General features: G+C 42.9%; 1 protein-coding gene across 1 annotated transcript in view; it reads right to left on the reverse strand.

The window, feature by feature from the left end:
• Positions 1 to 365: 365 nt before the first annotated feature.
• CHP1 (calcineurin like EF-hand protein 1) overlaps positions 366 to 16,272 on the reverse strand; it is a 63,479-nt gene continuing 47,572 nt past the window's right edge. Inside the window, exons 4-7 of the mRNA XM_033953326.1 lie at positions 11,869 to 11,996; positions 11,069 to 11,130; positions 3,220 to 3,342; positions 366 to 2,289 (exon numbers count right to left, since the gene is read on the reverse strand). Of these exons, the coding sequence (XP_033809217.1) occupies positions 2,236 to 2,289; positions 3,220 to 3,342; positions 11,069 to 11,130; positions 11,869 to 11,996 (367 nt within the window). The 3' untranslated portion in view covers positions 366 to 2,235. The remainder of the gene's footprint in view (positions 2,290 to 3,219; positions 3,343 to 11,068; positions 11,131 to 11,868; positions 11,997 to 16,272) is intronic.

Here is a 16,272-nt window from a genome sequence, read left to right on the forward strand (position 1 = left end):
TGTTGTTTCTCATAATTTGCTGTTGCTTAAAACACAAAATGAGACAGCAGAATAAAAACAAACTGCGCCTATAGGAAAAGAAGCACCTTCAGAAAGATTTTTGGAGGTAGGCATAGGCGTATTTTGTCTATTTTGTAAATCCTGGCATTTAAGTTAGGTGTGGATGCCTGGTATTCAGTAATACTGCACAGTACACACATCTTTAGTGAATGCCCCTGACCCACCCATGGCAATGCCCCCTTTCTAGTTGTACACTAGCCCTTACAGAGTAGCAGTTAGCAATATATGTGTGCAAATTATATTGTTGCAAATTAATGCCAATAACATTAATTGGCTCAGGTTAGTTGTACATGACACTCAGAATATAGCAGAATATGGGGTTTATGACATACATAAAAGGCACTAGAGTCACATTACAAAATTTAATAACTGCAGCGCATTCTCTCCAGTCTTAAGAATACACCATGAATCTAGTCACAACAAAAGAATTTCAAAACTGATTTACTTTTGAATTTTAAACAAAAAAATCACAAAGACTACAAAATTTAACATGTCTCAGTTAACCAATTAGCATCCACTGCATTTCTCCTCCTTTAAGGAAATTCCTGCATGCCATAAACCAGGGCTGCTCAAGTCCAATCCTCGAGATCTACTGGCTGGCCAGGTTTTCAGGATATCCACAATGAATATGCATGAGAGAGATTTGCCTGCACTGCTTTCTTGATATACAAATCTCTCTCATGCATGTTCATTGTGGATATCCTGAAACCCTGGCCTGCCAGTAGATCTCGAGGACTGGACTTGGGCAGCCCTGCCATAAACTGAAGAAGAAAAAAAATACAAAAACAAATGGCAGCCATTGCTTCTTTTTCCCTTTATGTGGTACTTGGAACCTGTTAGTAATCCACAGTTTCTAGTCAAGCTAAGCTTTGGTGATCTCAGTCAAGAAAATGGAACAAAAAAAATTTCCAGTGACCAAATAGGCATAAATTTAGAATTATATAATTCTGTCAAAATGTTTTATGTTCTTTCCTAAGAAGTAGCTACACATCACCTAAATTATATATTATTAAAATAATTATGTCCTAAAAAGTGATTCAAGTAAATAGAAAATCATACCCCCTCCCTCAAAGTGCTTACATATTTATAAAGTAAAGCATTCGGAAATGCAGTAGTGTTGCAGAGCCAGTCCAGTTGCTGGCCTTGTCTTTGTTTTATCCATGAGAACATGGAGGGGTATGTCAGTGCTGCCTTGGGTAGTTAGGTACAGAATCAGATGAGTAGCACAAGAAAAACAAAACAAAACCCTCTGCTCTTACAAGTATTTCCTAAAGAAGATTATTTGTGCCAGACCATTTTATAATGGCACAGACATGGTAGTAGTAGGATCCTAAGACAGAAATGGAACATGAAATAGTCAGAGGCATACTCCCCACCCCCATCTATTCCATCCTTTTCAGAGGTATACTCCCCACCCCCATCTATTCCATCCTTTAGCTCCATGATGCCAGCTCCAGCTTTGTCAGACAGTGCTGAAGTTAGAAACTAAATGACAGCTTTCTGTCATGGCCTCTGGGAAGTATAATTAACAAGCTATGACCCAGTTATTTAAATATTATAAAGATCACAGTTTGGGTATGGCCATGATTTTTCTTTTGCCACACTATCCACTTACAGCATCTTTCTTCAATACCCACTCCCTTGTAGGCTTAATAGAGTGCACTGGCTGGATTAAAAAAAATAAATGCTGGCTTGGGACAAAGGTGCTGAACAAGAGGTCCTTGCAGAAATGCTCTTCATTGAGAACAGTGAAGGTCTTCAAACTACTACTTCTCATGTAACAGTCTGGAGTTAAGAGGCAGGTCTGCTGAACAGTTAGAAAATCAGGTCCTACACAGAAAGAACTACTAAATTCACATGCCATTGCTTCACTTCAAACTGAACGGGAGAGCCTTAGGTGTGCTAAGTATAGGCACAGCTTATTTAACACTTGTTTAGCTGTACTAGAGTATTGGAAATTTTGTTTCTCATCCTTTCTTAGAAAAGGAAAGTGGTGGTAATGATATGGGGAATTGTATAGATTCACAAAGGGATAAAGTGGGTATATATAAAAGCTTGAGAAAAGAATAAGAGGGAAGAAACTGATGCCACAGGACAAATAGGTCAGGGCTCAAAGTGAGAGAGAAAATGGTCCTTCCACTGCTTGTCCTACTGTGAGGCAGAACTTCTTTTCCATCAGTGCAGGAATCGTATACTCATTTTCTGTTCAACATCCACCTTCTCCAAAACCTGTAATTAAGGATATGAGATGAGACATAGGCATACAATCAGGATCCTCTCACCTATTCAACTAAAGCCCTGAGACACAGACACACCAGGATTCAGTAGCTGCTGCAGAAGAAGCAGAACATGGGGAAATACCTCCGGTGGATAAAAATAAAAGGTACATAACTCTTTCAAAGTCAGCTTCCAAAAGGAGCAAAAGAGATTATCAGAATGGAAAAAGATGACAAAGATACTGAACAGACTACTACTGGAAATGTATTATGGTTTTGCCTTGACCAATTAAAAAAAATGGCTGGCACACAAGCATGGGTAAGGTTCAAGTTGCTTTAGGGCTGTGGCACTGGATCAGAAAGGGACAGACTAGACAGTCCTGTAATCCTTTTATGTCCTTTTTTTAAATGAAAGGAATGAAAGCTAGGTGTCCGCTAGCAAGGCTAACCAGGAATGTTCACAGTCCTTAGCAACACTTAGGAAGTGGATAGTGAAGATTGGGGTATATATATATTTTTTTTAAGTGTTTTCAAACAAACAAGAGCTCAGACCATGGCCCCAGCCAAGGCTTGTAGCTGTGATGACTATTTAAGCAAGTTGGAAGGGGACATTCAAGAGGAGGAAAAATCCAGGTTGAGCCACATTGAATGAAGGTTCCTGATGGCTAAATCCAGTTTTGTTTCTTTTTTTTTTTTTTGGGGGGGGGAAGGGGGTTCCTGCCTATTTGGGTTTCTAGCTCCAGTTCAGAGTGAGCTAGAAGCCCAAATAAGCAGGACCCTCCCCAAAATGAAGACACACAACAGAAAAAAAGGCATCAAATACTCTTTCCCTACCTCTGTAGACATGAAAAAATAGCCCTAGCTTAAACAAGTAACTAATGCTAATCCTAGTCTTAGAAATACCATATCCCTTGATATCTTGTCATAACGGATAATTGCTGACCTTCACAAACTCAGTGAAGGAGATGGCACTGTCTCCATCCAAGTCAGCCTCCTGGATTGTCCGATCTGCGATGCTGCCCAGCTGCTCATCTGAAATGTTTACACCAACCATCATCCGCAATACCTGCAGAGGCACAGGGACCTGAACGTTAATATGCTTTGTATTTCAAGGCTATTTTTAGTATTCCTCACCAACTACCTCCAGTTTCACGAATGTACATACAATTATCAACCTCAGACAGAAGAGATTTTGCCATCACATCTTTTTATAAATATCCCAAGATCTGCAGCCAGGTTCACAATGTGTCCCTCATCTGTCACAGTAATCCAAAAATAGCTTTTCTGTTTAGATGGCATCTAACATGTGATTTCACTACTCAAAGCATTGTCATCAGAACAGTCATACCTTATTAAGAGATACAAGCAGCTTCAATCTCAAGGTAAGGGCTGCCAGGGTAAACACAGTTAATCCATTATCAAAAACAGGAAGCCTGGTGCTTGAAGAAGCACCCAGTTACAAAAACTGGTTTAGAGTTTATCATAGTTTTAAAAAGTATGCATACTCTGTTTTATTCTTATATACCACTCTATTCCTCCTCTCCCCATCCCAATGTCTTCAGCTATCAGTGCTCCAAGTAAGGTGGCTTTATCCCAGGACAAGCAGGCATTTCTTCTCACTGATGGGTGACGTCACCACGGAGCCCTTGGTATGGACCACTTTAAGAACTTAGAAAGTTCTTGATGCCCGCACCGCACATGCGCGAGTGCCTTCCCGCCCGATGGAGGCGCGCGATCCGTCAGTTTGTTCGTTTCCGCAGAGCTAGTCAGTTGCTCTATTTCGACTTGCGTCTTTTTACTGCCTTCTCGCTCACGCGGTTCTTATTTTTTACTTTTTTTCCTCTTAGGATTTCATCCTTTTTTTCTTTTCTTTTACATTAAGTAAAAAAAAAAAAAAAATTTACTTTTTTGCTTTTACGGACTCAGCCCAGCGGGGCCTCTTCTCAGCCTCGAGCCTCGACCTTCATTTGGCTGAGGCTGTTTTTCCCTCGATGTCACGACCGTGTACGGATTTTAAAAAGTGCGAAAGGTGTGCTCGCCTGATTTCATTCACGGACCCGCACAGCTGGTGTCTTCAGTGTCTCGGACCAGACCATCGGGCTGAATCTTGCACACGTTGTTCTACTCTACAGAAAAGAACACTCAGAAATCGTCAGCTCCAGCAATGGTTGCTGTTTGGGGCCGCAATGGAAGGGGATTCAGCGTTGGTCCCAGTGTCGGAGTCTACACCGAAGTCGTCTTCTCATCATTCGACATCGCAAGATTCCCCATCGGTGTCAGTGAGTAAGCCGGCTAAGAAGCCTTCTCCTTCCCTTACAGGTCCTCAGGTCACTGCTGCAGTGAGTCAAGTCCTGCCGACTTCGAGGTGCCTCAAAAAATGCTCGGCTCTGATAGAGGTGAGTGCCTCGTCATCGGCCTCCTCATCTCTGGAGCGCTGAGTGGCACCGAAGGTACCAGTGAAAAAGCAAGCGGTACCAGTGCAGTCTCTCAAGGACACAATTGCTGCAGTGGTAAAAGAGCAATTGCGAGAGCAATTACGGGAGCAATTACAATTGTTGCTTCATCATGGCGACACCGGCTCCTCTAGTGCCAGTTCGGTCTGAGCCCATGATTTCGGCATCAACTTTGGCGACATCAACCAGGTCTGCACCATTGATGCGGACAGAGCCAGTTTTTCATGCACCAACACCGTCTAAGAAAGTTTCATCAGTGCCGATTGTTTTGTCTTCCAGTGCGATGTCGGTTTCGGCTAGGCATCGTTCTGTCCTGTCACCTGAGACGATGTTGATCAAATCAGGCAAGTCTGTATGGAAGAGTAAGCATGTCAATTCTTCGACACCCATTTCCCAAGCTCCACCGACAAAAGATTCAGATCTTTGGGAAGACTCTGAGGAACCTATTCTAACAGCTGATGAGGCTTCCTCAGATGATGATGGTTTTGCTAGAGACTGTTTCAAAACCTGAACAGACCTCTTTTTCCAAATTTTTGAGGGAAATGTCAGAGGCACTTTCCATCCCTCTTGAATCTGATTCAAAAAAGTCTAAAGCTTTCTTGGATGCATTAGATTTTGACCAACCCCCTAAGGAGTTTCTTAACTTTCCTCTTCATGATATTCTTAGGGAGACTTATTATAAAAATTTAGAAACTCCTATAACTGTTCCAGGAGCTCCTCGTAAATTGGATTCTCTTTACAGGGTGGTAGCTTTTCCATGGTTTGATAAGTCTCAACTTCCTCATGAGTCACTTTTAGTTGAGTCTACACTTAAAAAATCTGCAGGTGCTAGTGTCTATGCTTCTGTTCCTCCTGGCAGAGAGGGTAAAACTATGGATCGTTTAGGCAAGCATTTGTTCCAGAATTCCACACTTGCTAATCGGTCTGGGAATTATGCTTTCCATTTTTCTTTTTACCTCAAGCATTTGATCCAACAGGTATCTACTTTCCAGAAATATTTACCTGACCCAAAGCTTCCTCTTTTTCAGCAGCATATTGCTTCTTTGTTGCAACTGAGGAAGTTTTTGGTTCGCTCTATTTATGATACCTTTGAGCTTACTTCTTGTGCTACTGCCATGTCCGTTGCTATGAGACGTTTGGCTTGGCTTCGAGTTTTTGAGCTGGATGTCAATCATCAAGATCGTCTGGCTAATGCTCCTTGTTTGGGCGATGAGCTTTTTAGTGATTCTCTAGACACTACGACTCAGAAACTTTCAGCTCACAAAACCAGGTGGGATTCTTTACTTAAAAAGAAAAAAGCCTCCACCTACTCGTCCTTACTGGCCTCAATCTACTTATCAACGTTGGTTTGCTGCTAGACCTTTACAACAGCCTCAGTCTCAATCTCGTAGACCACGACAACCTCAACAACAGCAGTCTCGTCAGCAACAGCAGAAACAATTGGCTGTTCAGCCCAAGCCTCAACAGCCCTTTTGACCTGTTTCTTCAGAGCATAGCCAATCTCAACATTTCTCATCCAATGCCTCAGCCCATAGGGGGGTCATCTTCAATGGTTCATCAATCGTTGGGAACTCATTACTTCGGATCATTGGATCCTCACCATCGTTAATCAAGGTTACACTCTTCATTTCCAGATTCTTCCTCCACACTGTCCTCCAAAAGAGTCTGCTTTGGACCCTGCACAGTCCTCCGTTCTTCTTCGGGAAGGACAATCTCTTCTTCAGCTAAATGCCATCGAAGAAGTTCCTCTCGATCAGCAGGGGAAAGGGTTTTATTCCTGCTACTTCTTGGTTCCCAAGAAGACAGGAGGACTCAGACCCATCTTGGATCTCAGAGCTCTCAACAACTTCTTGGTCAGAGAAAAATTCAGGATGTTGTCCCTAGCTCTCCTGTATCCTCATCTCAATCTCAACGATTGGCTATGCTCCCTAGACCTCAAAGAAGCCTACACCCATGCATCCGGCCTCTCGGAAGTACCTTCGGTTTCAAATACATCAACATCATTACTTGTACAAGGTTCTTCTCTTCGGGTTGGCATCTTCTCCTCGAGTATTCATGAAATGCCTGATTGTGGTGGCCGCCTGTCTATGGTTACACGGTCTCTAGGTCTTTCGTTACCTGGATGACTGGTTGATCAAGGAGATTTCCTCTCAGAGGGTGGCTCTTGCGACATCTCAAACCATCTCCTTTCTTTAGCTTCTGGGATTCAAGGTCAACTTTCCCAAATCACATCTCATTCCAACACAGCGTCTCCAATTCATTGGGGCAGTTCTGGACACTTCTCTAATGAGGGCGTACCTTCCTCCAGATCGACTTTAGACTCTCATCCGACTCTGTCAGCAGTTACTTCCTCTTCAGACCATCTCTGCCAGACACATGATGGTTCTTTTGGGACATAAGGCTTCCACGGTCCATGTCACACCTCTGGCAAGGCTTCATTTACGTACTCCTCAATGGACTCTAGCGTCCCAGTGGTCTCAAGCCACGGATTGTCTCTCAAAGCACATATCCGTTACATCATCACTTCTGCAGTCTCTGCGTTGGTGGATGACCTCCTCCAATCTTTCCAGAGGTCTCCTTTTTCACTTGCCATCTCATCACAAGATCACCACAGACCTGTCCCCTTATGCCTATGGGGCGCATATGGACGATCTCCAGACTCAGAGTTTTTGGATTGCCAACGAGAAAAAAATTTCACATCAATTTTCTGGAACTAAAAGCGATGTTTTATACCCTCAAGGCGTTTCAACATCTCCTCTATCCTCAAGACTCCTCCTTTGCACGGACAATCAAGTAGCAATGTACTACATCAACAAGCAGGGAGGCACCGGTTTTCTCCTCTTGTGTCAGGAGGTTCAAAAGATTTGGTCCTGGGCGACAGCTTGCAATCTGTTCCTGAAAGCTGTATACATTCAAGGAGAGAAGAATTCTCTAGCAGACAACCTCAGCAGAATCCTTCAACCTCACGAATGGACTCTCAATGCTGTAACTCTCTAGTCAGTATTTGCTCAATGGGGCACCCCACAGGTGGACTTGTTTGCAGATCCTCACAATCACCAGTTGCCCCAGTTTTGCTACAGACTTTACTCTCCTCTTCATCTGGCAGCGGATGCCTTTCTACTGGATTGGACGGGTCAGTTTCTATATGCCTTCCCTCCACTTCCTCTCATGTTGAGAACTCTGTTCAAACTCAAAAGAGAGTCAGCCACTATGATTCCCATTGCTCCTCGGTGGCCCAGACAACATTGGTTTTCCCTCCTTCTACAACTCAGTTCCAGGGAACCCATACTACTTCCAGTGTTTCCTACTCTGCTTACTCAGAATCAGCTATCCCTTCTACATCCCAACCTTCAGTCTCTACACCCGACAGCGTGGTTTCTCTCGGGCTGAGCTCTACTCAATTGCTCCTTTCTCAGCCTGTTCATCACATCATTGATGCTTCTAGGAAACCGGCCACTCAGCAATGTTATCAACAGAAGTGGACTCTGTTTTCTTCCTGGTGTTTACTTCATCATCATAATCCTACTTTCTGGGCAGTTAGATTAGTGTTGTATTATCTCCTTTCTCTATCAGTTTCTGGTCTTAAGTCTACATCCATTAGAGTCCATCTCAGTGCTATTACTACTTTTCATGAACCAGTGCAGGGTAAACCTCTTACTGCTCATCCTCTGGTATCCAGATTCATGAAGGGGCTTTTCAATGTGAAACTGCCTCTCAAGCCTCCGCCTGTAGTCTGGGACCTTAATGTGTTTCTTTCCAGTTTGATGAAGCCTCCATTTGAACCAATTTTCTTACCTGGAAAGCGGTCTTTTTGATTGCTCTCACCTCTGTCAGGAGGGTCAGTGAGTTGCATGCGCTGGTAGCGGATCCACCTTTTACAGTTTTTCATCATAAGGTGGTTCTCCGTACTCATCCAAAGTTTCTACCTAAAGTTGTCTCTGACTTTCACCTCAATCTATTGTTCTCCCAGTGTTTTTTCCAAAACCTCATTCTCTTCCTGGGGAACGAGCTTTGCATACTTTAGACTGTAAACGAGCTTTGGCTTACTACCTGGATCGCACAAAGCCACACCGAACCTCTCCCAAACTTTTTCTCTCATTTGATCCAAATAAGTTGGGACATCCTGTTTCCAAGAGAACGATTTCCAACTGGCTTGCCACCTGCATTTCGTTCTGCTATGCTCAGACTGGACTAGCACTGGAGAGCTGTGTCACAGCCCATAAAGTTCGAGGTATGGCAGCTTCTGTTGCTTTCCTCAGGTCTACTCTAATTGAGGAGATCTGCAAAGCTGCCACCTGGTCCTCAGTTCATACCTTTACTTCTCACTACTGTCTGGAGTCTTTTTCCAGACGGGATGGCCAATTCGGCCAATCTGTATTACAAAATTTATTTTCTTAATGGCCAACTTTCCCACCATCCCATTATATTAGCTTGGAGGTCACCCATCAGTGAGAAGATATGCCTGCTTGTCCTGGGATAAAGCACAGTTACTTACCGTAACAGGTGTTATCCAGGGACAGCAGGCAGATATTCTCACAACCCACCCACCTCCTCGAGTTGGCTTCTTAGCTGGCTTAACTTAACTGACGGACTGCGCGCCTCCGTCAGACGGGAAGGCACTCGCGCATGCGCGGTGCGTGCATCAAGAACTTTCTAAGTTCTTAAAGTGGTCTGTACCAAGGGCTCCGTGGTGATGTCACCCATCAGTGAGAATATCTGCCTGCTGTCCCTGGATAACACCTGTTACGATAAGTAACTGTGCTTTATGCGACACTAGATAACCTTCACAAAATATAGGTCAGGGTGGCATTAGAACTCTACACTGGTGGTCCATCAGGATAGGTTTACATTGTTGCTTAAGCCAAGCTCCACTATAAATATAACAGGAAGCATCATATGGATGGACAAAAGCAGACAACTGTCTGAAGTTAACACAAGCGCAAGAGATTAAATACTTGCAACTGCTCATAGGACTCTTGATGTCATTAGTGGCAAGCACACCATCTGCAAGGAAGTGCCAATAAATAAACCTTGGCGTCATACAAACCTTCTGTAGCTGAGCCAGGAGTTTATTTAAAACATTTTAAAAACTACTTCCACAAAAAGATAGTTAAATAAAATAAAAACAAAATGTAAAAACAAAAAACAAAACACCTACCCCACAAAACATAGTGAGCACATCAACCTCTCCTCTGTGAAATCCAAATGCCCCCTAAAAGAGGTACTGTGAGACTTAAGAGGGGGAAAAAAAATATTCAAATGCTCCCTCAACACATGAAACAACTTGGCTCTTCAAATGTGAACAGTCAGGATTTCACCACTTTAAGGAAGATCCATTGGTAACCTATTCCAGAGAAATGAAGCCACAATACAGAAGAGAATACCCTTTCATAGGATCAATTAATCACATATACAGGAAGGACTCGTAGTACTCCTTGACTAAAGCACAGTCATACCATGGTGTATGCCAAGTTAGTTCTGGCTAATAGCCTAGCCCATTTTTCCCCAGAGAACAAAACCGAGATAGCACCTTAAACAGGATATGTGACCACTGAAAGCCAGTGTAATTTCCACAGTAGTGAAGGAAATGCTTAAGATAAACCAAAATTCTGAACCACCTGAAGCTTAAAAGGGTCAAATACCTACATGGCCCGGAACTTTCTCTCCAATGTCAGAATTGACGTAGGGGAGAAGGATTGTGGGCCGGTGGGGTGCAATCATTCCACGTGCCTGGCCCTTGCCCGGAGTTGCGGTGGCAGGGTAGGATTGGATGGAGCATGTTGGGTGGTGGTGGCGGATCGGGGTGTGTGTGTGTGTGTGTGGATGTAGTGTGTTGGGTAACAGGGAGGAATCGACGGTGGCTTCAGTGGGGGGCAGGGAGACTTAGAGGACACGGACTTGTGACACAGAAGGAAGGGAGGGTATAGAAAAGGACAATTGTTGGGCCTGAGCGTGTGAGTGAGAGGGAAAGAGATGGTGCACTTGGGGAAAGGAAGAGGAAAGTTGGGCATAGAGAGAGAGACTGAGGAGTGAGGTAGAGATGCATGGGGAATAGAAGGATGAGAGGGAGAAATGTTGGATATGGTGATAGAGAGAGTACAGAGGGATAGTTTGAAGGGGATGCAAGGGTGAGGAATATTGGGCATAGTGATGGAGGGAGAGATGTGGCATGGTGTTGGAGAGGGGTGATAGAAAAATCAGCCTAGAGAGAAAACAGAGCAAAGCAATTATCTAAAAATACAAGACTACACATAGGTCAGAGTCAAGATACGTTATCCCCCACAAAAAAACAAAACTGGATACAAAACTGGTGTATCAAATCATAACAATTGAGCATACCTGAAGGAGCTCATCCCTTGAAATCCTGTCATCTTTGTCCAAATCATAGAGACAGAAAGCAACTTGAAGGAAAATAAACAAAAATATATCATTCAGTCTGTCTTCCTATCCATGAAAGCTGTGCAGAGCAAAGGGAATTGGAGCTTCCATAGACTAACATTGGGGGGCAAGAAGGACTCTAAAGCTGCAAGGCTTTACTTGAATGTTGACTGCTTGAACAGACTAATACTAACTTCATAACATCCTCTCCTCTCTAGAGAAGTTAATTTTGTAGTTTTATTGTACATAGGTGACAGAGAACATGTCCAAAGGAGTAAAGGGATGTTCAAAGCACTATGTACAAATAATGTTTTAAGCTCATATAGCAAGCCACCACCATTTACCCAATTGTTAAGTGGTAAAAAAAAATTACACCCAACTGATAAAAGGTGCTCAGAGGCAGTATTCATATTATGTGTGTGAGTGGAGCTCCAGATTCTGCATAAAGCTGCCACTTCAGCCTCAGATCATATGTACTGGGGTTCTGGAGAAGTATTTGCAACCTTCAGCTCCTGACCCAGGCTTGCCATTACAATGGCTAGACTAGAGAGAATGGGGAGGTTCTAATACAGCACCTACAATATAAAACTAAAACATCTTCCATGTTCTTAAATGGTTCTAGGTGTGATTGAAGACTCATGGTGTCATTAACCAACTCAAAAGGATCAAAAAAGTAACATTACAAAAAAAAAAAAAAAACCCCAAAAAACAAAACTAACAAAAAACTAATTGTGTTGATGAGACAGCAAGTGAACTCTTACAGCGAAGTTTGTTGTTACGGCTATTTAGTGGTTCTGGTCCGCTTAGGTCTTTGCTCTTCTCGTTATCTTCAATGGGCCGAAAATGAGCCAGAGTCCTCATGAACCCACGAAAGTTTACCTGGTCCTCTCTATGGTAAAAACAGAGACTTTTTACTAGATTCCATCTTTAAACTCTGAACAATGCATGGATTCCAGTAGTTCTCCTCAGCACTGTAGTTATTAAATAGGTCAAACTGGGGCAATCTATCGTAAACCAAGGAAGTGTGAAGCAGACACAAGTTGAACATGCAGTGTAAGTGTGGACCCTACTGCATATGTGTAGTAATGCATTACAACTGTTTCCTAAATCAGTCTCTAGGGACCCCACAACCTGTAGTGTTTAAGATATCCAAAATGAATATGGACAAGATCAAATTTGCATTTAGTGAAACATTTAGTGAAAACCCAGTATATGCAGGTTTGGGTAGTCCTCATCCACACACACAGCTTAGCAATTCCAAATCCACTTACAGGCAAGAGCCACTTTAAAATCCAACCAAGAAGAAATATTGACATACTGTTAAATAACAGCTACTTGTGTCTTATCACATCTACGCTCCCCTTTTGCATTCTTGCTGTGTGTTTAACTTCCCTGAATGTAGTAAGATTATAAGAAGTCGGTGAGGTATTTGGTTTTCCTGCCATTGTTAGTCTTCCACTACAAGTGATGTCCAACAAGCGGTCAACACCCTACCCCAAACACTTCAGTCTTTGACTGGCAAGATACAAGCAGCAGTATCTAAGCCCACTTTGAAACTCACGTAATGCATATCCCTAGTCTGACTTATCTGTACTGGGTATGTGATCTGTTTGCAACTTCTTCCGAGTGAGTTTGCAGAAGGATCTTTTAATTTATATTTGGTTTTTTTATTAATACATTATGTTCCTCCTGCCTTGCACGTTTGAGGATTGGCAGACCAAAGAGTGCAAGCAAACTACACAGTGGGCAGGGTTTCTTATTCAGATGTCCAGAACTTCTTTGTGATGGAATAAAAGGGATGGGCAAAGTTCAAGGTCATGCAATAGGGAACTGATGCTTTGTTCTGAAGTTTAACTTACTTCTCATCTAAGGACCTGGTTGACTGAAGGGAGGTTCAAACTAGAGAGTTGCGCGGGGACAGAAATCCCACCCATCCCTGCCAAAATCCCTACCCATCCCCGTGAGGAATTCCACCTGTCCCCACCCATTCCCGCGAGGAATCCCTCCTTCCCCACCCGTCCCCACGAGGATTCCCCTCCGTCCTAACCCGTCCCTATAAACTTCAGAAATAATTATTTCATTTAATTATGCTACTGAATTAAAGGCTCTGGTAGAGACCCATTTACAAATAAGCAAAGAGATTTTATTAATTTGGAAATATTAATTGGGAAGAATACATACTTTGTAAATGGGTTTCTATCACAGCCTCTAATGTAAATATAAAATATAAATACTCAGCTGATGAGAACCCCCAAGCTTTCAGCTGAGGACTTCCTTTGCAGTTGGCCAGGGGTCCCTTTTGCCAAGCTTGGCAGGCAGCAGTAGCATCCCTGAGTCACAGATGCTGGCACCTCAGTGGCTCATGGATGTTGCCAGCGACTGCTGTGCTTGGTGGAGGGGAGTTCTGGCTGTATCTAGAGGAGGTCTTCTGCTGGCGGTGCTTGGGGATCCCCACCAGTCACAGCAAGGGTCAGCAAGTACTTCAACACTGTAGAAATAAAACCAGAAATGCATTTCCTTTTCTTTTGAACACAAAACAAAGACATCTGCTATATACATTTCCCAAAGCTAACATATTTTAGTCAATAAATTCCGTTTTTTATCTTTGTTGTCTGGAGACTTATTTTTCCATTAAGTTGGTCCCAGTTTGTTTTTTCCGCTTTCCCATCTTCTGTAAATTCTTCTGTTGCTATCCATTGGTTCCTCCTACCACGGTCCAGCATTTATCCCCTTCTCATCTTTTGTGCCTGCCCACCAGTCCCAAGCCCAACATTCCTCATTCTATCACCCCTCTCCAGCACCATGCCACATCTCTCCCTCCATTCCCTTCACCACTATGTCCAACATTCCTCCCTCTTGCATCCATTTCAATCTGTCCCACTGTTCCATTTCCACCACAATATTTCTCCCTGTCATCTGTACCTCACTCCCTCCCTATGACCAAAAATTCTCCTTTCTTCTATTCCCGTGTACACAGCCATCTCTTCCCTCCCTTCCTCTCTCCCAAGTCCATGCCTTCTGTGTCCAAAAATGCATTCCCTCTCCCACCTCAGCATCTCTTTCCCTCCTTTCCTCTCTCCCAAGTTCATGCCTTCTGCGTCCAAAAACGCATTCCCTCCCCCATCTCAGCATCTCTTTCCCAAGTTCATGCCTTGTGTCCAAAACGCACTCCCTCCCCCACCTCAGCATCTCTTTCCCTCCCTTCTTCCATCCTCTTTCCCAAGTTCATGCCTTGTGTCCAAAAACGCACTCCCTCTCCCCCTTTTGTGTTCCGCGTTTGCCTCCCAGCCCTCATCTGCAAGCAAATTACCAGCAACTTTGGAGCTCGAGCTGCAAGGCTTGTCTTCTATTTCCTGCCTGCACTGCCCCAGCAAACATCGCCAACCGAAAGTCTTCCCCGATGTCAGTGCTGACATCGGAGGGAAAGAGGGCTTTGCTTAAGCCCTCACTCTGGCGTCAGCGCTGACATTGGGGAAGACTTCCAGTCGGCTATGTGTGTTGCGGCAGGGCAGGTAGGAAAAAGAAGAAGAGCCTTGCGGCTCGAGTTGTATCAATCCCCGCGACCCTAGGAGGCGTCCCCACGGGATCCCCATGACCCAAAGGGGGGTCCCACGGGATTCCTGTCATCCCCATTCCCGTGCAGCTCTCTAGTTCAAACCTGCTCTACCTGAATACGTCACAAACTCTGCAGTAAGATGTTACTCAAGAATCACTTAAAATATCCTTAATTACACTTTATCAGAAGTGGCCATTGCTAGCAATCCTTCTTAATCAAATTTTAAACTCTCAATCTTTAAACTAAGAAAAATTTTAGATTTTTCAGAAGATTTTTCAAACATCAAACACTTATCTGAGGCTGTGCAGGAAAGCCTCATGCCTGCCAACGTAAAAACTCATTAAAAAAACAGTTACCACCAAAGTTGACTCAAAGTATGTGATATATTTTATTATCTGCCCTTGTAATTTGATTTATGTAGGTCAGACAGTTGAATAAACATAAAATCAAGAACACAGAATGTGAGTACTGCACCATGCATTGTATGGAAAAACAGCACTTGATAGAGGACATGCGCTCACATGTCATTGATGCTATAATGTTGGAGAGGGAGGTTGGTAATCCTGATTTTTTGCTAAACAAGGAACAATGGTAGATTTATTATTTAAATTCCATACTTCTGAGAGGCTAAAATGTGGAGATTGAATGGATGTCAGCAATCCAGTGGAGTGAAGGAGAGTCCCGATTGGCTGTTGCAATCATGTGACTGAATTCTGCAGCTATATATATGTATGGCCATTCTGAGGAGAAAGTGCAGCTTTGCTGTTTTTTTTAATGAGTTTTGAAGTTAGAAGGCATGAGGCTCTCCTGCATAGTGACAGATTAGATTTTCAAAAATCTTTTCAAAAGTCTAAAGTTTTTTTCTGAAAAATTTTAAGATTAAGAGTTTAAAGTCATCTGGAAGCATTGGATGATAGCAGGAATATGTACTTTAGAGGATGTTATATTTAATGGTTAGCTGCTTGACTTTTCACAGTTGCAACATAATAAATCAAAGTTTATAGATGGTTGCAACTGAAGCAGGCCATTCAGGTAGGGTTCCCTGAATGGAAAAATTTAAATAATCAGTATAGTTTTGAATTTTTATGCTTTCAGGTAGACTTCCTGGGACACCAGGCCGCACAGTGGTATAAATTGTTAGCTGGATTTATAAATAAGAAACCAAAAACTGGTCTTAGGGACATTTGGAGTATTGAGATTAAGCACCAAATTCCTGCATCTCAATGGCCATGAATCTGGACTTGTAGGGTGAGATGTACAATGTCAGCATCTATGAGACAAACTTGTTTTTTTCTGTTACATAGAGCATTATAGACCCCTGTTCGGTTACAAAAGTTGGACTGCTCTAAGTCTAATAAATGTTGGCACTGTCATCTCGAAGCAGGGACTTTAGATCACTTATTGTTCTACTGTCCATTTATTTTGCCTTTTTGGAAATCAATATGGGGCCAAATAAATTGCTTGGTAGAAAATCCAGTGGCATTATCCTATGATACTGTGCTTTATGGCATGTCAATGAGAACTAAAAGTCAAATATCATCTAAAAACAACAGGCTTTTATTAATAATGACAGGAGTTGCCATACAACAAATTACGAGCAATTGGAAGA

The sequence above is a fragment of the Geotrypetes seraphini genome, chromosome 7, assembly GCF_902459505.1.
Source record: "Geotrypetes seraphini chromosome 7, aGeoSer1.1, whole genome shotgun sequence".
Lineage (NCBI taxonomy): Eukaryota > Metazoa > Chordata > Amphibia > Gymnophiona > Dermophiidae > Geotrypetes > Geotrypetes seraphini.